Raw genomic sequence first — 24,009 nt, 5'->3', positions numbered from 1 at the left:
AATGCATACTGAAGAGCTGGGGAGACCACCAGTCACTTCATCTTCTTTTCAACAAGACTATGGGATCAATACCCCTTCCAGGACCAAACTAACAAGTGTGCAAAGGCCTCCTAGCACTCGCTTGGCAGCCACTCTTCTGAGAGCCACAGCTGGCCTGCTGCCCCTGGCGGTGCTCACCTCCCTGGTTCTATTAAGAAGCCAGGAAGCCCTGGGTGCATGTGCCCACTCCCAGCCAAAGAGCAGCGTGAATTAGAAGAGACTAGACACTTGTAGTAAACCACCACACTGCATTTTATTTTCCGAGACAGTCATGCTCTGTCACCCAGGCTGGAGTGCAGTGGGACGATCTCAGCTCACTGCAACTTCCGCCTCCCACATTCAAGCAACTCTCCTGCCTCAGCCTCCCGAGTAGCTGGAATTACAGGCATGCACCACCACGCCAGGCTATTTTTTTTTGGGGGGGGGGCGGGTATTTTTTAGTAGGGACAGGGTTTCACCACGTTGGCCAGGCTGGTCTTGAACTCTTGACTTTGTGATCTGCTCGCCTTGGCCTCTCAAAGCGCTGAGATTACAGGCATGAGCCACTGCGCCCAGCCACGCTGCATTTTAATTCAGCTCTCTGATTTCTGATTAGTTTAGGGAGATGGCTCAGCTTACTCTCAAAATTTTCTGGCTAATGTCTGAGAAATCTAATATTTTAAATGTGCAATTGGCTGGCAATAAACTTAAGAGTCAGTGAGACCTAGATAGACTGCTGAATTCACTATTTATTAGCAGAGAGATTTTAGCAAGTTACATAACCTCTCTGAGCTTTGGTTTCCTCACATATATCAAGGGGATAGAGTCTTCCTCTCATGGTGGTATCTGAACAAGCTAATGCATGTAATGTTTAATGCAGGGCTGAAATGTTATAAACGGACGGTATCTCTTATCGCATGATCTGTTTTCTGCCTCTTCACACAGCATGACTAAGTGAAATGTGGTGCAAGTTGCCAAGGATCAAAGTGGCTCTTTGTTATAACCTTACTTTTAGTTAAACATTTGAAGACCAGTATCTATTTATTATCTCACATACTGTATTCCTCTACACCACAGGAATAGGCTCCTGATAAATTATGCTTGAGGTAGGGAGGGAAAGCCTTTTTGAAGGTCTTGGTGTGATGTGCTGGAAGTCTGGCTAGCACTGCCCACCCCCCACTTCTGCCCCCCAGTATCTCAACCTAAAACAGGTTTTCCTCTGTTTATTATAAAATTCCCTCTGGCTCAAGAGCATATTTGCTTACGATCTTGGAGTGGAGGCTCAATTCTGGCCATAGAATCGTGAGAGAGCTGCAACCTTTCTCACAAATGGGCTTTCAGGCAACATTGGGTGGAACTGAATTGTTTCAAAGTGAGACAGCTGCTAAGAAACAAGGGCTTTAAGAGAGGCTTCCCAGGGCAATCCCCTGCCAGCAGGTGGGAGAGGCTGGCTGGAGTTGACAGTTTCTGAGATGAGGAGTCTCAGGATGGAAGAGTAGTGAGAGACCCCTTAAAACAGCAGACACTGAGAAATCCCTCTTTGCCACTCTTCCCCAAGCACATTAACTACCTGAACGCCATCAGGCAGGCTTCCCGAGCTTCGAATCAGGTAAATTCAATATTGAAAAGAAACGTTTATATTGCCACTTAGGTTGATTATAGCTTGTTTTTCCTTAATTAACTCAGTCCTGACTGGTGAGCATTTAAGGATAAATTGTAGCAGTGACTGGAGACCTAGAGACTTAAGTCCTTCTGGGACCTCTAGGTAAGCAGTTTTCTTTAACCCACTGCCACCTAGTGGTAACTGAGCAGACTGAAAACTCTTCATCTACAACCAAGGAGAGAACGGTTGGCATTTTTTTCTGCTTGCCACTCCTATCTTGGAAGCACAGGGAGTGATCGATGTGTCTCTTTCCACTGGCCTCCACTCTCTGCCAACATTTAACTGTCACTGTACATTTACAATGTCAAGCTAGCTGACTCTTCTGTCATTATTTTGATTAATGAGGACATTCTCATTTAATCAGAAGTATCTGAGATTTAAAACAAGCAAGGACTAGACATAGAGCACATGAGTCCTGCCTCCCTCTCCACTGCAGCGGTTAGAAATTTCATGTGTGTCAGCTGGGCTCAAGTTACTGGATCCTTTAAAGTGAGAAGCTGGGTCTTGACAGTTAACTTGAGGTTTCACCCTCTAAGAGGAAGTGTGACTTTTATTGTCTTCCTTACCAGGCGATTCAGTTCTGGAAGCACACGGAAGAGATCAGGTAATCAATGCGGCCAATCTGGGGCAGCACACCTTCCTGTACATGCACAGTGGAAAGCTGGTGGCAAATTCAAACATTTCTGGAAGAATGTGAAGATCGATTTGCCAAATGTGGTGAAACACTCAGAGGGGAGCAGGATGAATGGTGATTTCCGCAGATCACCAACAGAATGAACCAGTGCCAGTGAGCTATTAGGTAGAATAAATTCACAGGGCAATGACCACTGCTTGCAGCTTAGAAGAGAGAATTCAGAATGTGGGCCAAGTTCCTATCCTAAGCATGAACTTCAAGTACTTGAAAGAAAAAAGCTACCTCAAGAGTGGTGATTTATTTTTATTTTATTTATTTTTATTTTTTGAGACGGAGCCTTGCTCTATTGTCCAGGCTGGAGTGCAGTGGTGCGATCTCAGCTCACTGCAACCCTTGCCTTCCGGGTTCAAGTGATTCTCCTGCCCCAGCCTCCTGAGTAGCTGGGACTACAGGTGCGCGCCATCACGCCCGGCTAATTTTGTTTTTGTTTCTTTCTTTTCTTTTCTTTTCGACAGAGTGTTGCTCTGTGGCCCAACCCGGGGTGCAGTGGCGTGATTTCAGCTCACTGCAACTTCCACCTCCCGGGTTCAGGCGATTCTCCTGCTTCGGCCTTCCAAGCAGCCAGGATTACTTCGTCACCACACCTGGCTACTTTTTGTATTTTTAGTAGAGACAGGGTTTCACCATGTTGGCCAGGCTGTTCTCGAACTCCCAACCTCAGGTGATCCACCTGCCTCGGCCTCCCAAAGTGCTGGGATTATAGGCGTGATCCACCGTGCCCGGCAAGAGTGGTGATTTAGATGTGTGGGCTTTGGTAAAGAAAAGGTACAAGGTTACAATAATGCAAATGCAGAAGGCTTGAGATGGTTTAACTTTCTAGACAGGTCTTCACTTGGTAACAGACTCCCCTGCCTCCTCTCTGCCACCCCCCAAAAGCAGCGGACAAAGCAGCCAGGATATGAATACAGTTTATTACAGTTTTCAGACTCCCATACGACACATATCTAAAGCTGAACATTGCAAACTGACGTTACTAGCAGCAATTCTCCCTAGACAGGAAGGGTTTCAGTTAATTTAGCAATTAGGAGTAAAGACAAACTTACAAATCATGTTTTTCTTGTAGCAGCTGGTATATGAGCAGTGAAAGTATAGATAGGTAGAGTCATTCGGTTTAGCCTTGTCTAAAAAAACATTAATAAGTTATGGTACAGAGGAGTATCCCCAGGGTTGCCAAAGAGAAGGCTGATGTCTTTAGATGTCAGTATGAAACAAGCAAATCACTTTCAAGACATGGCTTACTATTTGCTTTACTGTCAGGACAACAGAAAAAGAAGTGGACAGCTACCCTAGATTCTAGCTCACACATAATTCAGCCAGATAATCATCATTTAAATAATACCCCTTGAAATTTCTCAGACTTTTCACAGCTCTAAAAACACAACATCAGACATAACATCACACATTTGTTCCAAAGGACTAAAAATCAAAAGCAATTGCAAAGTATTGGGAATCACTTTTATGGCTTTCCTAAGGGACAGTCCCCATCTTTCCCGGGAGTGTTTTTAAAGAAGCACTAACTCTGGTAGGTTATCAAACTATTTTTTATTCTAAATAAATAAAAGACTAACTGAAGGTCTCAGGTGTACTTATTTTTCTTCCCCCAGATCTTCGAACCATCCAAAACCATTTATTGACAGAGAGCTTTCATTTTTATTAGAGCAGTGCAAGATAACGTACAAACATTTGAAAAATACTCAAAATACTGAGAATGAAGGAGGCCCAACCCTTCCTCAGAGGCCAGAAAACTGACAGGAACCCCAAAGGCTTATCTTAAATCCATCAACTCAATTTGCCAGAAAGCGCTGACAGACCACCCACCTTTGCAACACAGGCCCAGGATTCCTGCACTTACAACCACTAAGAAAAGCCTTCTGGGAGAAGAAAAGCACAGACTGGTGAACATAAGTTACTGAAAAAGGGTTGACTGCATTCTGTATCTGGCACAGGAAAAGAAAAATTCAAACAGCTGTGAAACCATTATATTTACACCACAATACTCTTACATGAACCTTGACTTTCCTACAGCAAGTTTCATTCATAAAAAATACATAAAAGATTGGAAAGCTTTGGGGTAGCACCAGTGACAGCTAGCTGTCATTGAATAGTTTTAATTTTTTCCTAGAGGCAAAATTTAGAGAAAATTTAAAGAAGCAATTTATAGAACTGATTCTATTTCATGATTTTGCCTTTGTCAGCTGCTATGGAAATGGTGCAAGCAGAAATATAAATATCCATTCTGAAGCAAGTAAGCTTCTATTTCTTTTTTCTCAAAGGGTAGAAGTGGTACCTCTCAATTTTTGTAAGGCGTCTGAGGATTAAGGGCAGCTCATCGCTCATGACTTGACAATCTCTAAAGGAGCTCCTGGACTTTTTCACCACGAGGATAGATGGAGCCACTCCTATCCACAACTCATAGCAAGGATCTCTACGCATCTAGATTTTAACGCCAACGGTTTCTTGGCTTCCTGACTTGACATGCACCATGCACAATGCACAAAGAGCAAGGTACTGACTGGTCTAAAGCCACTCTCCCTGGACACTGCTAACTCTGGCTAATCATCTCACAGACATCCTGCCTCTGATCATAAGATGGTCTCTGGAAGGAAGCATAAACACTTCCCAAATACTAGAGCAGACAGCCCAAAGTGCAAGTTCTACTAATGGGAGAGTAAAAGACTCACCTCTGTATACAAAGAATGGCACATGAAATTGTTTTGAGCATAAAACCATATCTCCCCTTTCTTAGTCACTTGTTATTATCTAACAAAGGTAGATACTTTTGACAAGACCTCACCAACTACCTAAGTATGTCCTGTGAATTGTCTTGAAAACATATTCCCACGTTTAAAGATTACTTTGAAGAGCCGAAGTTGAATGTTCAAAAATAAATACTATTCTTACCAAGTTTCCCAAGCCCAAATCCCTGGAGAATACTAGAAACCAGTTTTGTTGGTTTCTAGTATTTCAGTATTCAGTATTTCAGCTGCACTGAGCTCCCCTCAGGTGAGCTGGTGGGAGTTCGCGGACTCCATTACTTTCCTCATTTTCTTTCCTTCTCCTGAGGAAGCCTTCAGTTATTTCCATAGCAACTTGTGATAATGTCCTAAATGATCACATTTTTTGAGTAGCACATATACTATTGGGACCTATTTTTTCTTTCTTTTCAACAATATCTTCAATAATAAAGAAAAGGGGGCTGGGCGGGGTAGCTCACGCCTGTAATCCCAGCACTTTGGGAGGCCGAGGTGGGTGGATCACCTGATGTCAGGAGTTCGAGACCAGCCTGGCTAACATGGTGAAACCCCTTCTCTACTAAAAATAAAAAAAATCAGTCAGCCATGGTGGCTGACCCAGTTACTCAGGAGGCTGAGGCAGGAGAATCGCTTGAACCTGGGAGGCAGAGGTTGCAGTGAGCCGAGATCATGCCACTGCACTTTAGCCTGGGCAACAAGAGTGAAACTCTGTCACCAAAAAAAAAAAAAAAAAGGAAAGAAAGACAGAGAGAAAGAGAGAAGGAGAAAGAAAGAAAGAAAGAAAGAAAGAGAAAGAAAAGGGAGTAATCTGTAAAAATGAACTTTTGTTAAAAAGTAATAATCATGCTTTATACAAAACAGCACATTTACTAGATAGAATTCATTCCAGAACCACTATCCAGACCAAACAAACAAATGGGAACGTATAGCACATAAAATAGATCATACACAGTTCAAACATAATTTTTCATAGCCATAATTGTCATGTTAGGCAAAAAATGGTAAATCAACCCTTATATGGCTATATGAAAATTATATGTAAACATAAAAACGGCATATGTTTAAATCAGGTTAGATTTAACTAGGCAGTGGAATGAATGAAAACTGATTATATTCCTTTTGATTCCAAATTTCTACCTTATTGGGAAAGTAGAGTACATCATTCTAGCTGAGGGAGAGGACAGGCAGGTGAGGACAGCCACACAGGTATATGCAGTGTTGCCTGATGACTAAACAAGACAACTATTTTGGGAACTGAGATTTCAGATACACTATTTAGAATTTAGACTGGCAGCTTCCAAAGATTACTGTTCACTTGAGTTTGTAACCTGAAACCTCCATAAACTTTAGTGCATCTGATCTGGCTCTAGAGTATACTTTACAATGCATTTAAAAATAAAAACAAGTAAACAAACAACAAACTTCTACAGATTGCCCTTTTGGGATGTGTCATTTTTAGATGCTCATTTTCCATTTGGTGCTACATATAAACCCCTTGAAAGGTGTAGGGGATTCTTTCTGATAACGATCAGAAAAGGGTGAGGTCTGGGATTACAGCGGGAGCAGCAAAAAAAAAGTTACTCTCCTCTTCCTGAAGATACTCTTCTGAGAACTTCCACTGTCCCTTAGGCGGAAGGAACAGAATATGGAACAGTTCCAGAAGATATCGTTGCCTTCTGAAGATAGTTACAACAGGATCATAACTATGACCCCTAAGATTATTTTGTTTTTTGAGACGGAGTCTCGCTCTGTCGCCCAGGCTGGAGTGCAGTGGCGCCATCTCGGCTCACTGCAACCTCCGCCTCCCGGGTTCACGCCATTCTCCTGCCTCAGCCTCCTGAGTAGCTGGGACTACAGGCGCCCGCCACCACGCCCAGCTAATTTTTGTATTTTTAGTAGAGACAGGCTTTCACCATGTTAGCCAGGATGCCCTCGAATTCCTGACCTCGTGATCCACCCGCCTCGGCCTCCCACAGTGCTGGGATTACAGGTGTGAGCCACTGCGCCCAGCTAAGATTACTTTTTTATGTAGCACCTGCCTTGCTTATAAGACACAGAATTCTTACAAAGCTATGAAACAGAGTCAGGAAAAATTACTCATGGCACTTAAACATGTTTAGAGACTGTAAAATGCCTTTCTTTAATTTTTGTCTCAATGCCCCTGTGAGGTAGGTGTCTGTGGGGAAAAAGCTGAGGCACAGAGGGGTTAAATCTGCTCACCTTTCATTGCATGATGAGCCAGTGGTCCAGCTAGCAGAAGGACCAGGTGTCCCAGCTCCCTAAACTTTATTCACCCTGCTTCTCAGAAGGCTTATTTATGTTACACAACAAATACAGCAGGGGAAAGTTTTCTTTTCATACATTTTAACTAGTTGGCTATTTCTTATTCCCACCTTGAACATGAGTTATCTCAGATAAAACCAAATAAAAACAAAACAAAAAAATCAATATTGCCTAACAGTCTGTGTCAAGATGCAGCCTATTCTGCATTAGTGATTGAAAAAGCACAGAGTATGATTCAAGTAGAAGTATTTGCGGGTGCTATGGTGTTCCTGTTACTCAAGCCAGGCTGTGAGTAAAGTGTCCCTTTAGACACCACCCACTGTACTTTGTAAGAACTTCTTTGGCCCGACACAAGGGAATACATCTACCACCCCTGTTTCATGGTGAACATTCTGAAAGATATTCTACACATGCTGGCCCTGCCTGGAAAGCGGACTCTCAGCCATGTGATGTGTATTACTGAGTTCATGAAGAACTCTTTGAAGCTGGACATGAAGGTCACAGTCTCCTGACATAAAGTTCACAGGACAGTTCACACTACGGACAGAGGGGCAATACCACAGGGTACATGCACTAGCACCATGCCACAGAAGTCAAAGAGAAGGACAAGAAGCCACCACACAAGCATCTTAGAGTCCCATCTGGTATGCCATTTGCAGAGGCTACCTCTGGTAAGGGGAAGACTGAAGAGGTCCTGTATTCCTTTCCATAAGAAGAAGAAGGATGAAAACAGAACACTTGTTGCTGGCTGCTATGGGCATACCACCTATCCAAATTCCACCCCTACATAAGTTGGTAACTTTCCTAGATCTTGTAGATTTTCAAAGACAATACATTTCATTTCTTCATCAAGAGAGAATCATGTCAGGCAAAATTCAAAAGTTAGTTACAAGATGTGAATGCAGGGCTCCAAGGCAACTTACACTGCTACTCTTGGAATCGAATTCATGAGTACTCAGGGCACTAGCTTTTAGACATGCAATACTTCTTTTCGAGATTTCTTTCCCCTATAATCTCTAAAAAGTAAGTTCCACTCATATTGTGACCCCTAAGTCTAATGGAAGATCAGATATTTGGTTTCAGGGTCTGAAGTAAATCACGATACCAAATCAGATGCATGTATCTATGTATGCTTTTTGCCTTGATATTAATGCAAATGCCCGCCCTCCCAAGGCCTGTCCTCCCCTTGAGCTCATCTTCCAGGGGGCTGAGCCTGCTCTGTCCTCTGCTTATGCAGGACCAGAGGGAATCATTCCAACTCAGAGTTTCACTGGGATACTAGGATACAGCATAGCAGCAATTCATGCATTTTATTTCTAAAAACCAAAGCCCAGGCTGAGCTGGTCACTGTGCAAGATGAACCAGCAGGACATTCTCGCCTCGAATGAAAATCTGATTTATGTGTCGAGTGAATACCTGCTGGTAATCCACTTTGGGCTTTCGCTTTTTCTTACGGGACTGGCTTCTGGAAAGGGTGGTAGCCCTGGAAAAGGTACCTCCCACACTGGAGCCTTCGGTCCGTGTAGTCCTCCCTGACAGCTCTGACCTGGACTCCTCCCTTGCAGAGGCCTGCAGGGAAGAAGGGACAGAGCGGGAACGCTTGTGTGAGCCCCGGTCAGTGTCTCCTCTTCCCCACACTGAAGCCAACTTCCAAGTGGATGTCTGTGAGTATCTAGACAGAGTGGAATCTTCAACTGCAGACTTAGAATCTGCTTCCTTCTTGGAGGAATCTTGAAGTTTCAGTCGATCAAATAGCTATAAAGAAAACAATGATAAATATTAGCCTTCTCTTTAGCCTTCATCACCCTCTTTCAACATACAGAAAAAGACCAAATTCTTTAATTATGTTCTGTGGATTCCTTGCTTTGCAATTTTTTAAAAGTTAGTAATAAATCTCCTTTCTTTTTTTTGGAGACAGAGTCTGACTCTGTCACCCAGGCTGAAGTGCAATGGCATGATCTCAGCTCAGTGCAACCTCCGCCTCCCAGGTTCAAGCGATTCTCCTGCCTCAGCCTCCCAAGTAGCTGGGATTACAGGCGCCTGCCACCCTGCCCGACTAATTTTTGTATTTTTAGTAGAGACGGGGTTTCACTGTGTTAGCCAGGATGGTCTCGATCTCCTGACCTCATGATTCACCCGCCTCAGCCTCCCAAAGTGCTGGGATTACAGGTATGAGCCACCACGCCTGGCCATAAACTTCCTATTTCTAACTATAGTGCAGATAATACGTATGTCAAGAGAAAAGGCTTATTTCTGTGGTATAAAGCTCAAAGACTTTCAAGTGTTGTAAGAGACAACTTGCTCCTCAAATAATATGCAGGTTACACGCACAGACTCACTTGAGATTCACTGGAAGCATGAAAAGAGAAACTAAGGAAGACCTTGGTACAGGCACAGCTGGTTTATAGCAACAGAGATTTCTCTCTAGGAAATCCTAGTCACTGGACTCAGGGATCTCAATTCCTAAGCTGGAAAGCATGATGGCTACTCAGGAGGTCAGGGGGAAACTGCCTACCCTAGTGAGAGTCAGTGAAGAATCCCGTTCATATGCTTTGCCTAGGACAGGTTTTCGGTAGGTCTCGTCCACATCAGTAAGTGCCTAGAGGAACAGTCCAAAAGGAAAAACATTAGACAGAATTAAAAAATTTTTTGTATAGCTTTTTCAGGGAAAAAAAGGCAGAATAACATCTATTCAGAGCAGAACTACACTTAACCGGTGACTCAGCTCCTAGGCAGAAGAAAATGGTGACACCTGGTACCTTCTGTGTAGTATTTTTAAGCTGCTATCACCACATAAGATGGGTTTCACCTACGGATGGTAAAGGTCTTTATGACTGCATGGTAGAAGGTCTTAAATTTCAGTGTGCAAGAATATCTAGGAGGTTTATTAAAATACAAACCCAAAGCTATTCTGCTGGAGATTCTATTTTGGTAGGTCTGGGATGAAGCCCAGGAACCTTTTGTTTCAGCCAGAAGCCCCAGGTGATTCTGATGCAGGATGGCTTCGGACCCCACTTTGAGGAACACTACTGCTTCTTTACCCTCTTCGGTTTCTATGTCTTATGAAAGCAATTAACAGAAATTAACCAGGGTTACACACAGACTTGCTGGTGAGTTCTCATCACCGAGAGCAACCTCACAGGACAGCTGTTAGGACCAAATGAGATATATAAGACTAATTCCTTTGAAAAGTGTAAATCACCCTACAAATACAAGTTGACAGTACTGTTATAATCACCACTATCGCCTAATACATTCTCTTCAATTCTTTCCTTCAAAGGTAAAACTATCATAATAAAACATTTTTCCCTACATTTTGGAAATGAGAAAACTGAGGCTCAGAGAAATTATCTTGCTTACAGTCACACAGTTACCAAGTGGTGAAGCTAGGATTCAAATTCCATAATGGTTGAAAACATGGTTTTAGGAGTTAGAAAGACCGAGGAAAAAGTTTGACACTTCCACTTACTGACGGTGTGATCTGTGAGCAATATTCCAATCTCTCTAGACTCAATTTCTTCATTTGTGAAATGGAACAACTCATTCATTGAGGTAACATATGAAGCCCTCAGTATAGTATCTGGCACACAGCAGGAACTCAATATATGTCAGCAGCTACTGTTCTTTTCCAGGAGGATGCATGGATGGGGATGAAGCACAGGGAAAAGGAAAGTTGGAGACAGAAGACCAAATGGAAAAGAAACACCAGAAAGCTCTGGGGGTTCTTTTTTTTTTTTTTTTTTTGACAGAGTCTTGCTCTGTCACCCAGGCTGGAGTGCAGTGGCACGATCTTGGCTCACGGCAACCTCCGCCTCCCAGCTTCAAGCGATTCTCCTGCCTCAGCCTCCTGAGTAGCTGGGATTACAGATGCGTGCCACCAAGCCTGGCTAATTTTGTATTTTTAGTAGAGATGGGGTTTCCCTATGTTGACCAGGCTGGTCTCAAACTCCTGACCTCAGGTGATCTGCCTGCCTCGGCCTTCCAAAGTGCTGGGATTACAGGCGTGAGCCACCGCACGTGGCCTGGTGGTTCTTAACCACTTCAAATTATAGTTGTGCTATTACATATCGCTTCTCTCCTACAAATGTCTAAAAAAAAAAGACAGTAAGCCTCTAGAAGGCTAGGAAGTGTGGCACACTCCCTCATTATAAAACCACCATGCATCCGGGCACAATGGCTCATGCCTGTAATCCCAGCACTTTGGGAGGCTGAGGCAGGCAGATCACCTGAGGTCTGGAGTTCAAGACCAGCCTGGCCAACATGGTGAAACCCCATCTCTACTAAAATTACAAAAATCAGCTGGGCATGGTGGCAGGCGCCTGTAATCCCAGCTACTCAAGAGGCGGAGGTTGCAGTGAGCCGAGATTGCGCCACTGCACTCCAGCCTGGGCGACAAGAGCGAAACTCTGTCTCAAAAAAAACCAAAAAGACATCATGCAAAATGCTTTGTTTACTGATGTCTGCTTCACCTCTATCCTTATTTACCTTCCCATGTACTGCAGAGTGCAAGTTCCTTTCTGAAACTTTTGCACCTAGCATGGGGTTCAGCCAAAGTGGGAAGTCAATAAATGTTTTTAAATTAATGAAAGAATGGTTGGTAGAAAATCAACTAAAAGTTACTAAACCAATAAAATAACTGGTCTTTATGGCTGGGTTTCTCAACCTTGGCACTAATGACTTTTCAGACTGGATAATTATTTGTTGTTGAGGGACTATCTTGTGTACTGCAGACTGTTTAGCAGCAACCCTGGCCTCTACCTATTAGATGCCAGTAGTATCCCCTCCTACAGTGGTGACAATAAAATGTCTCCAAACATTGACAAATGTTCCCGGGAGGGAAGAACAAAATCACCTTGGTTAAGAGCCACTGCCTTAAGGAGAAGGAAGCAATAAAAAGACATTTTTTTGTTGTTGCCCAAAAGCATGCAAAAATTCTAGTTCTTCTGAGAAGTTATTTTTTGGGTTTTGCTTAATGTAGTTACTCAGGTCCTTTAAATATATAGAAGATGTAATCTGTGGGAGGCTCTCCCGCCCTGTGAGAAAGGCTTAATTACCATATTCCAGAACTTGTCAAATGCAACAAGGAAGCCTGTACAGACGCCCCGAAGTCCCTTGAAAGTGCGGATGTGAACATTCACCTTCACCCCCTCGCGGATACAGCGATGGAGTTCACCCAGAGGGCTGCCTTCGTGCACTGAAACAAGAGAAGATCAGGGCAGTTTTAACATCTGCCCTCATTCCCAGAATTATGCCAAGACCACCCAACTTCAGCCAGCAACATGAGGCCCATGGTAGAGTGACAATCTCACTATTGGAACAGGAAGGTCCAATGGGCAACATGGCTCGTGCGGTCAACACACACTGACACAAGACTAGATTCCAACAGAATGAGGATAAACCATATGTATTGATATCAGCCAAATGTTTCACTACCAGTGTATCTTTTATTCTACGATGTCGCTGATTCTAAGATGAACTATCACTTAAAAACTTCTTGGGTGGGCCGAGTGCAGTGGCTCACACCTGTAATCCCAGCACTTTGGGAGGCTGAGGTGGGCGGATCACCTGAGGTCAGGAGTTCGAGATCAGCCTGGCCAACATGGTGAAACCCCGGCTCTACTAAAAATACAACAATTAGCCAGGCATGGTGGCCCATACCCATAATCCCAGCTACTCAGGAGGCTGAGGCAGGAGAATGGCTTGAACCCAGAGGTGGAGGTTGCAGTGAGCCGAGATCCTCCCCCTGCACTACAGCCTGGGCAGCAGAGTAACACTCATTAAAAAAAAAAAAAATGGCCGGGCACAGTGGCTCACACTTGTAATCCCAGCACTTTGGGAGGCTGAGGCGGGCAGATCACAAGGTCAGGAGTTTGACACCAGCCTGGCCAACATGGTGAAACCCCATTTCTACTAAAAATACAAAAAATTAGCTGGGAGTGGTGGCCCACGCCTGTAATCCCAGCTACTCAGGAGGCTTGAACCCAGGAGGTGGAGGTTGCAGTGAGCCAAGATCTTGCCAATGCACTCCAGCCTGGGAGACAGAGCAAGACTCCGTCTCGAGAAAAACACACACACAAAATGTATGTATCAACAGCAAGATCCTTCTCAATTGTGTGCCTTAAGGCAATTCATGAATCACATACCCAGCTTGAGTCTTCCAAAAAACCAAAAGCTTTGTTTACATGTTCAAAGGAAACAAACTGCACTCTGCCCTTAAACACGTGCAATCCTGTCAGAAAGAAAGGCCTTTGACGCCACCAAAGCTACTCCACGCACAAGCTCTCTGGAGTCACTAGTGTTTCCGGGAGGAAAAGCACTGGTTGTAGCCCAAGCCCTGACGGTGTAAAAGGCACCTGCTGAGTATCTGGCTCCTATGACACTACTAATAAGCATCACATGAAAAGAGCAGGATAAGGATTTATGGGAAGAATACTGGGACTATAAATTTCAGCTTTTATTATGAAGGATTCTCTTCTCAGAGCGTGGGAGCAAAGATGAATTTTATTTTTATTATTTCATGTTAACTCAGCTCTCACAATATGCTGGCTATGGTATATAAAACCTCCCCAAAGAAAACCATACATTCTTCTTTTTTTCCTGAGACAGGGTCTCACTATGTCACCCAGGCTGGAGTGCAATGGCACAATCACGGCTCACTGCAGCCTTGACCTCCTCAGCTCAAGCGCTTCCTCTACCTCAGCCTACTGAGTAGGTGGGACTACAGGCACGCACTATGCCCCCCAATCTCTCTTTCTCATGCATACACAGTCTCAGTCTTTCCCAAGTTTGCAAGGCAACATTCTGTAGAAAGTTTATTTGTTTTTGGTCAGGTCTTAGAAGTCTGGATATATAGAGATTTGGCATTGACAGTAAACAAATGAAAAATCTCTCCTGCTTTGTTTCTAGTGGCATAAAGGAGAACAACAGCCCTGCACTTCAGTTTGGAAAACTAAATTGGTTCCTCCTGAAGCCATCTTATCCCTCTGTCATAGACTGGCTTATAAACGACGGCTGTGATAAATTAATAAAAGATTCTTAGAAGAAAATGACTTAGCAGACTGGCAGGAGGAGTTTATCTCAGATTACAGGTTTGGGAATAAGTCAGAGTTGGAAGCAACATGAAACAGTGACCTTGGAAAAGACCATGAGAATTTTGGTCTGACCATCACCATTTACCTCTCTTCTAGCAGTATTTTAAAGTCCTTTGTACATTTGCTAGCTAAGGGTCTGTGTGTGTGTGTGCATATGTGTTATAGGCCGTATTAAATCAAGCATTGTAAACAACTTTCAGGTCATTATAACTAGTTGTGTGACCCTGGTGAATAACTTTTTCTTTAAGGTCCAAATTTCCTCATTCATAAAATGAGGTTAAGATAGTTAACTTGTAGAGTTATTTCAGGACTAAGTCCCAATAATTCAATTTCTTAGAAACTGATCACATGCCTGCATTATTTCCTTTTCTACACATACATATATACTGCCCACTGCCCTACAGATGTATGTGTTTACACAAAGAATGGAAAGACTATTTTTTTTCTAACTTGGAAAAAAACAGGGACATTACTTCTTTTCCACACCTCCAAAACAGAGAGAAAGGGCAATCAAGTATCTTAGCAACAGTCTCTTATTCTAATTAAATAGATGGCAAATTCAGGTCTTTCAATTGGTCTTTCTCAAATGTGTAGCTTTAATTTTTTTCTTCCAAAGATTTAATAAGGTGTAATTTCAGGAAGCATTGCTCTCCTTGTGTGTGATCAAAAGTACAACACTAGCACCACCTATCAGAGCAAACCGCCAAGGCAAAAGTGAGCTCCCCATTCTGAATCAGAGCGCACACTTTCTTTCCAGCCATCTCTGTGACAAGCTCCAAATGGATGTGTCAGGTTTCTATGACAAAATATGACAAAAAAGCACATGCCTTATCTTTGGAGAAAGTTACTCTTCCAATCCCCTTCTCCACTGCCACACCCTTCCAGATCCAGGTCATTTTCAGCTCCACTCTTCCTTCTCCTGCTACATGTAAATTATACCATCACAGCCTGATTTTAAAATAACTGTTCTCAATCATGCCCTTCTTTAAAGACCTAAAACTTACCTCTTACGGGAACTCTTGTTTTCCTTAGAAATATTTAATAGGAATGTAGGAAGAGAAGCCATGTCTGTCGTCTCAGGTGGCGGCAAAACAAGATGGTGGATCCCCCTGCCATGACCCCCCGACGCAGGGCTTATATGCTATAGGGAAAGGGTGATTCAGAAGGGATGTGTACGACAATTGAAGTAAGTTAACATCAAGGTTGTTCTCACGTAAGGACAGGAGCTACAGTAAGTACATGCTCTTACACAAGGAACAACAGATAAATTGGAAATCTTAGAGGCCTTCCCAGAATTGGGTTTAATCAGAAATCAACATGGTGGATTAGCATTCAAGATGGAGTTGGTTTAGCCTCCACAACCACCTATTCAAAGAAAATTTAAGGACAAAACTGTATCTACATATATATCTCCAAATATACAAAGTTATTAGCTCATTAGGGCATAGGCAGCTCCCCAGATTCCATAACCTACTAAGGGCCCAGAGAAATGAAACCACAAACTGTAACAGTCACCTTATGAGTCTGCAATAGAAAAATATTTTTTCTTTTCTCTGAAAATAGTTTTAGTTGCCATTCTATAGAAGGGTGCCATGACAGATTTAAAGCACAATGTTAAAATCAGTTACCTGGCAAAGGCACACCAGTGTCTTCCCTATTGTGATGCTATGTCAAACTGGCCAACACACACACACACACACAGAGCAGTGTGGTGCAGAAATCATCTGAGGCTATTCTTTAGTTGCACTGGAGACAGCTGCAATGAGCTGAGAAAAGTGACAAGGTTGAATTTTAAGCTTGGCCTTTTTTGAAGCCTAAGTACCCCTGTTCTCGGTTTTATGTAAGTCATACTCATGCACTTTTGGCAACCTCTGTGTAACAGAGATGCTGTTCAAACTTGAGAGTTCACTTTACTGCTGTATGCAGGGCTCAGATGTTCTTGATTTTGCTTATTTTCTTGCTCTTTATTTGCAGGTAGTGAAATCAAAGTTATCCAAAGAATAACACTTTATTAAAATGAAAACATCAAGACACCATATTGTGGGAAATTATTTCAGCAATCAAAGTAAACTACAACAACAGGACTCGAACAAATTTCCAATCGTGATGTTATGTCAGAGGCCCAATAAATCAGGTTTGTTTTGAAATCCTTCTCAGCAGGACGTGTGCGAGTAAAAGGAGTGTGTAGGCTCCCTGCAGGAGAACTGAATTTGGAACTGGAGACAAGCCATTCACCTAGACAGTGGTCTAGAAGTCAAATCCTGCATGTCACATGCATTTTGGATTGACCACACACACTTGTTCATACCGGCACATGCTGCACACCAACACACTTGTAGCTAAAACAAAGTAATGATAACACTTTTTCTCACAGCTTTATAATGTCAAGATGTTAGCTTGAATACACCAGTTCGTTTCACAGTGACAGATATACCTAGAAAAAGCTTGCTTGAAGCATAATTATAAACCAAAACCACTGTGGATCAGGTATGGTGCTGCGATACTAAGGAGAAATATAGACTCTAGAATTATGTGGAAAAGAGGATGATAATGCTCTTTAGTCTTGTCTTACCGTTCTCTATAGGCGCCTCAATATTAAAAAGGAGGAAAAGCAATTACATTCCACTTGCAAGTAGAGCTTGTGCTTGAGTTCTTTACATGGAGAAAATGTGGAATCAATGATGGCTTAGGCTTAATGATTATGAAAAACCTTTCCTCCTATGCTTTTTCTTTTTTTCTTTAGTATTCCCAGTATTGCAACAGCCTCCTATACTTTTATTATTACTTTTTTTTGAGACATCTTATCACCTCTGTAGACATCCCTATGATGTCCCTATGATCTCGGCTCACTGCAGCTTCCACCTCCAGGGTTCAAGCGATTCTCGTGCCTCATCCTCCTGGGCAGCTGGAACTAGAGACAGATGCTGCCACACCCAACTAATTTTTCTATTTTTAGTAGAGACAGGGTTTGACCATGTTGGCCAGGCTGGTCTTGAACTCCTGGCCTAAAGTGATCCGCCCACCTCAGCCTCCCAAAGTGCTGGGATTACAGGTGTGAGCCACTGTGCTTGGCTACTTTTAAAATTTTATTACTGCAAGGAAAAGAATAGGACTGCTCCACAAGGGAATTCAAAGAGATTCTATGACAGAGATACAAAGTGAAACATTTTATGGTTAAAACACCATTACACTTAATTTTGCACTCCTTCCACACTGTCCTGTCTGTGAACTTGGATGGGTAACTTGGATCTGAATTGATGAAATACAGCATTTTAAAGTCAGCAACAAAATGTAGCTCCTCCTGTATTCTTCATTATGTTTCATTGATGATATGACCTAACAAAGCTTCTGTTTGCTGTTACGGCCTGATGTAACTTACATTTTATGTAAATATTTTGCAAAGAATTAAGCATTCTCAAATGCATAGCCATTTTTTTCCAGAGAGCATTTGTATATGTCCACAAATAGTTTTATCTTACTGGTATCTATATTTTGATTTTTCTGAGCAACTGTATCCAATCAGGGTTTAGAGTAGGCATATATATATATATGTATATATATATATATGTATATATAGTTTTTTAAATTAAAACTGTGGCATACATATAAAATACACCTAGTTCTTTTCTTTTTCCCTTCCAACTTTTGTTTTTGGATCAGGAGGTACATGAAAAGTTTGCTGCATGTGTAAATCGTGTGTCACTGGGGTCTGGCGCACAAATTATTTTGTCACCCAGGTAGTGACCATAGTACCCGATAGCTAGTTTTCTGATTCTCACCCCGCTCTCACCCTTCACCCTCAAGTAGGAACTCTTTCTTGAATAAATCCAATCCTCACCCATGTTTCTGTTGTTTTCTTGCTTCCTGAAGGTCAACTCTGTGTGACGTCAACACCTGTCTCTCATGTACACCCAACTGTCTGCAGTGCCATGGTGCAAATGTTCAGTATGTAGGACACATTCTCTGAGATCTTAATTCCAGGGGTATACTTAATCACAAGAAGTTGACAAAGCTGGTCTTCACACACTGTCATATCATTACAGTGAAGTGCTCTACAGGGAAGGCCAAAACCACCCACCACATAGCAATACACAGTAATATTCCTTTCCCTTGATAATCTTGGTAGCAACGCAATAACTGGTAAAATAGAAATAAATGTTGCAATGAGACTTGGAGTGCATTTCAACTAGCTAATGGTGGCCAATTGCATAGGCAAATTAAGGTCCCCCAAACTGCTCTCGTTTTGAGAACATGCATACTGTCTTTGTGTTACAGCCGGGCAAGCAAGCCGGGGTAAATCCTAGCTTGGGCAGGGATGCTGTGGCATGGTAAGACATCCAGCAAAGGCACACATAACAGCACACAGCGTTTCAGGATGTTTCTCTCTTAATAAACAAATTTCTAGGAAGGAAGAAAATCAGTCCCTTGCTTGGCACACCTCTCCATCCAAAAGGCGGTGACTTAATAAGGTAACAATTGAATTACCAGGATACAGATGCTTTGAATAGCTAAGTAGGTCATTGTGTTCACAGGGCAGATGTCAGAACTGCTTGCCAGATGACAAAAGAGATAACCCTAGGCTGTTTTTATTCCATTTATACAAGACTTAATCACACATTAGAGCCTCTGCTGTTTACAGCTTTACTCTAAGGATCTATTAGGAGGCTCCAAGAAATTCCCTTGTGCCATTTACACCTTTAGAACTTAAAATAATCTGCACATATTGTAATATGAGCCTGAGAGACACAGTCCTGCACCCAGCCAGGCAGAGTGGCTGTAAAACAGCGTCTGTGTTTTAGTGGCATTCTGTGCCTGCTGCATTTCAGCACTTGTGACTTAGTAATGTGAACATATGTTTATCAAGACCCTGCAGCCCTTCTGCTTATCGCACTCAAGACGGAGTTGTCAATGTACAGGGGTTAACCTCCCCACACTCCATCCGATCCTCCTCAAATCCCACTGACCAAATACTCTCCTTCCCCTAATATTGGCTGTGCTCTCCCCTCACGTCTCCTTTTCCGCCCTGCCTTACCTCTCACTGTGGTCTCTAAGACCTCTCATCACCTCTGCAGACGTCCCTCTGATGTCCCCCAAACTCTGTAGCCCCCGCCACCTCTCTAGGTCCTCCATCAATCCTGTAGACCCTCTCCGCAGGCTCATCACCTCTGACCCTTCCATGGGCCCCGATTACCTCTACAGACCTTTCCCACGGCTTCTTGTCACCACTACAGCCTCACCACTCTCCCTCTGTTGCTCCTACAGCCCCTTTTCTTACTCAGAGGGACCCTCCCCACGCCGTCATTACCCACATTACTGAAGCAGTTCCACCCCACAGTCGCTGATGATCCCCGCAAATCTCCACCAAGGCGTTCCCACAATCCGTGCAGACCCGCGCCCGGCCACCGCCGCCCCGCAGACGCCCCCTCGGCCGCCAGCTTCCGGACGGCGGCGGCCCCGCTTCCCGCCCAGACCGCGGACTCACAGGGCATTCGCGTGAGCACGTTGCGTGGCGCCTTCCTGCTTCGACCGGGACCCCTCCGGCCCACTCCTGCGGCTCCGTCCCCTTCCTCTTTGGCCACCATGAGACGGCGGAGACGCTGGATGCGCTCGGGGTCCGGGGCGGGCGCGTCCGGGCGGCGGCGAGTCCTGCCTGAGGGCCCGGGCGCGGAGGGAACCCCCGAGCCCGCGGCCGCGCCCCGAGCCCGCCCGCGCCCGCGCCCGCCGCCCCGGACCCCGGTCCTGAGGAAGCTCTCGTACTCCGCCACGTTGTTGAAGCAGGGGGCATTGGGGTAGGGGATGGGAGGCAGGCGGGGCGCGTACAGCGCCAGCAGCGGGTCGAAGCTGTCAGAGCTGACATCCAGCCGCGGGCTGGGCGGGCGCGCGGGACTCGCGGCGCGAGCCGACCTCGCCCCCCGCTCCCGCTCCTCCATGTTTGAAAGGCCCGCAAGCCGAGGCCGATGGGAAGAAGGAGCGGAGCCGCCAGAGGGCGGCACTGCGCAGCCGCGGCGCGGGGTTGCACTGCGCCGACGCGGCCGCCGGAGGGCAGCACCTGTCCTCGTTCCACCCCGGCCGGGGGGCGTGGTGCGCGGCTCCGACCAGCCCGCGCCTCGCACCGCCTCCGCCCACGGCTGACAGGTTAACGCTGTCGGCTGCTGCTTGACCTGCTCCAATGCAGTTTCCCCGTCTATATCATTACCACTTAGGGTGTTTGTTAATACTCTGGGTTCCCCGGGAATGAGCTCGGGATCGCATCCTAGCTTGAGCTGCAGGAAACGTCTGGAGGAAGGCAATGAATGTCTCAATTTGCTTCCATGCTGAGTACTACTGATGGGGTGGGAAGAATAGCCTCCCTGGGCTCAAAGTATTTAGCGTCTTTCTCATCTGAAATATGACATAAATAGTACCTACCTTATAGAACTGACCTCAGGATGGGGAGATACTGCCTACAGAGCTCATAATAGATGCATGTCGGCCAATACTGGGTGTCTGTCCTCCATTTCCTATACACTGTGCATAAACAAATTTGCGCTTAGTATCAAAGAAAATTCATTATATCACTGTCTTTCTAAGCATTGCTAAGCAATTGGAAGAAACGAGGATCCAGCTCTTGGAGGAAATTATGGAAAATTCACAAGACCTGATCATACCACTTGCTACTTTATAGTCTCAGTTCGGCAAAATATTTTTTGGTTGATTTTAAAATGACAGTCTACTCTACACAGAAGGCCCAGATACAACCTTCTCATCCATCAGAGCCAAAATGTTTCCACTCACCTACAGGCCACACATCACTTGCCCATCACCACATTCTTGAACTGCCATCAACTAGTGTTCTCTATACTAGTTGCTTTGTGTACATTTCAGTTTCCTTAAGACTTAGAGAGGATGTCTCCAAGAGAGTACTGGAGAGTACCTTAGACAGCAAGATGAAAATTAGTATACAACTGTGATGTATACCTTGGGATGAATGCATTCTACTGCAAAGATAAAACCATCAAGCAGGCCGGGCGCGGTGGCTCACGCCCATAATCCCAGCACTTTGGGAGGCCGGGGCAGGTGGATCACGAGGTCAGGAGTTCAAGACCAGCCTGGCCAAGATGGTGATACCCCCCCCCCATCTCTACTAAAAATACAAAAAATTAGCCGGGCATGGTGGCACGCGCCTGTAATCCCGGCTACTCCAGAGGCTGAGGGAGAGAGCTGCTTAAACCTGGAGGAGCGGAGGTTGCAGTGAGCCGAGATCGCACCACTGCACTCCAGCCTGGGTGACAGAGCGAGACTCCGTCGCAAAAAAAAAAAAAAAAAAAGAAAAGAAAAAAAAAATCAAGCAGTGGCTTCTAATTAGTAGCAGTACAGGTTTCTTTATGGCACAGGTTTTGAACACAGCTTATCACTTTATTCAGAACCCCCTGCCTGAATAAAAAACTCGCAGCTGCAGAACTGCTGGCAATTCAACAAATGAGTGCTTATCTCCACATCATATAACAACACTGAGTGATAGCCTTTATAGTGTCATTTAAGACCCACAGAAAGCACGTTTCTCTAGGTGGTTTTCTTGAAAAATTGTACTCTAATGCCTACTTTTCTGTATTTTGATATAAAATGCTGTCAACTTACCATTAAGTTAAAATTGCCAATCAAGAGCTACATTATCTTACTTCTCACCCAGCCTATCACAGTATACCGAGGGCCTTGCTGCCCAAGGTGCTGTATATTGACAACCATACATATCAGAAGCCTTTGGGGCTAAAAATTGGATTACTGGCTGGGTGCAGTGGTTCATGCTTGTAATCCCAGCACTTTGGGAGGCTGAGGCGGGCGGATCACGAGGTCAGGAATTCGAGACCAGCCTGGCCAATGTGGTGAAAACCCCCGTCTCTACTGAAAATACAAAAATTAGCCAGGCGTGGTGGTGCATGCCTGTAGTCCCAGCTACTCAGGAGGCTAAGGCAGGAGAATCACTTGAACCCGAGAGGCAGAGGTTGCAGTGAGCTGACAGAGCGAGATTCCAAATTTAAAAAAAAAAAAAAAAAAAATCAGATTGTTGAGCTTCAAACCTTCCTGGGGGCTGGGAGGAGCCAAAAACGTGCATTTTAAACAAGCATTCCAAGTAATTTTTTTTTTTTTTTTTTTTGCATCCAGAAGTTTGTGAACCACTGGTATGATGAGGGTATGGGTATCCTGGGCTACCCGAAGATATACACAAAAGTTAGATATCATATAGTCTATTTGTCTAAGAAAAATAAATGAAAAAGCAAGCCAAAGGAGTTGACATCTTTATTTCTTTCCTCAAAGAGATTTTAGCAATTACCAAACAAGAACCATATCTCCTCTTTCTATGGAGTGAGAACAGGAAGGGAAAAAATGGCATCAACAGATGGGTTGTCAATTAGTGAGGGATGAGGCCAGCAACCGCCCTTTGAAAAATACGTTTTCTTCTTAGATGTAAATTCTGCAGTGCAAGACGAGGCACTGGGACATGGGTTGTCACTTACTTTTTTTTTTTTTTAAGATAGTTTTGCTCTGTCACTTAGGCTGGAGTGCAGCGGCATGATCTCAGCTCACTGCAAAATCCACCTACCAGGTTCAAGCAATTATCCTGCTCCAGCCTTCTGAGTAGCTGGTATTACAGGCACGTGCCACTACACCCGGCTAATTTTTCTATTTTTAGTACAGACGGGGTTTTGCCATGTTGGACGTGGTGATCTACCCGCCTCAGCCTCCCTAAGTGCTGGGATTACAGGTGTGAGTCACCGTGCCCAGCCATGTCTCTTTTTTTTTTTTTTTTTTTTTGAGATGGAGTTTCGCTCTTGTTGCCCAGGCTGAAGTGCAACGGCACAATCTTGGCTCACCTCAACTTCCGCCTCCTGGGTTCAAATGATTCTCCTGCCTCAACCTCCCAAGTAACTGGAATTGCAGGCATGCGCCACCATGCCCAGGTAATTTTTTGTATTTTTAGTAGAGACGGGGTTTCTCCCCATTGGTCAGGCTGGTCTCGAACTCCCAACCTCAGGTGATCTGCCTGCCTGGGCCTCCCAAGTTGCTGGGATTACATACATGAGCCACCGCACCCGGCCTCTTGATTCTCAATAGGGCCAAATAATCCTTTCCCTCCAAAATATAAAACCAGGACAAGAGAAAAATGTGAGTTCTCTCACCTATTCCCACTACCTTCCCCCTTCAGAGGCCAAGTTTGGCTGCATGTGATGATCCTTGCTGCTCTCTGCTGCTCCTCACCCATCTCCACTGACCCAACAGAAGGTGGCGCTACTAACATTACAACTCCCCTGACACCTGCTACCTGTTGATTAGCAGGAGCATGTTTACCCCTCTGCTCTTGAAATCAAATGTCATTTTTCTGATTACATAGAGGCTACGTGAGAATCTTTTTCAGGAAGTCTAATAGGAAAGTGACTTTTAAAACTGAAATATCTTGAGTACATGGGGTAAATGTTTCTTCATCCTCATTCACTCATTCTTGTTTCTCTCATATATACACATACTTGT

The 24,009-nt window shown here is 44.3% G+C and overlaps 1 protein-coding gene across 2 annotated transcripts; it reads right to left on the bottom strand.

Annotated features, from left to right (window-relative positions):
• Window positions 1-3,006: 3,006 nt before the first annotated feature.
• Window positions 3,007-20,473, bottom strand: LSM11 (LSM11, U7 small nuclear RNA associated). Of its 2 annotated transcripts, XM_031666568.1 has the most exons (6): window positions 19,985-20,473; window positions 12,466-12,605; window positions 9,927-10,010; window positions 8,828-9,166; window positions 3,419-3,496; window positions 3,007-3,124 (listed from the first exon to the last, which is right to left on the bottom strand). In XM_031666568.1, exons 1-5 carry the CDS (start codon window positions 20,430-20,432, stop codon window positions 3,422-3,424), a joined length of 1,086 nt encoding a protein of 361 aa, XP_031522428.1. In that variant the 5' UTR covers window positions 20,433-20,473; the 3' UTR covers window positions 3,007-3,124; window positions 3,419-3,421. The 2 variants fall into 2 exon arrangements, with proteins under 2 accessions (XP_031522428.1, XP_021789218.2); XM_021933526.2 differs by lacking the exons at window positions 3,007-3,124; window positions 3,419-3,496 and having other exon boundaries at window positions 8,703-9,166; window positions 19,985-20,469.
• Window positions 20,474-24,009: the final 3,536 nt, after the last annotated feature.

Source organism: Papio anubis, chromosome 5 (genome assembly GCF_008728515.1).
Source record: "Papio anubis isolate 15944 chromosome 5, Panubis1.0, whole genome shotgun sequence".
In the NCBI taxonomy this organism is placed as follows: domain Eukaryota; kingdom Metazoa; phylum Chordata; class Mammalia; order Primates; family Cercopithecidae; genus Papio; species Papio anubis.
Note: the sequence above shows the minus strand (reverse complement) of the source record. Positions and strands in the feature narration are given on the sequence as shown.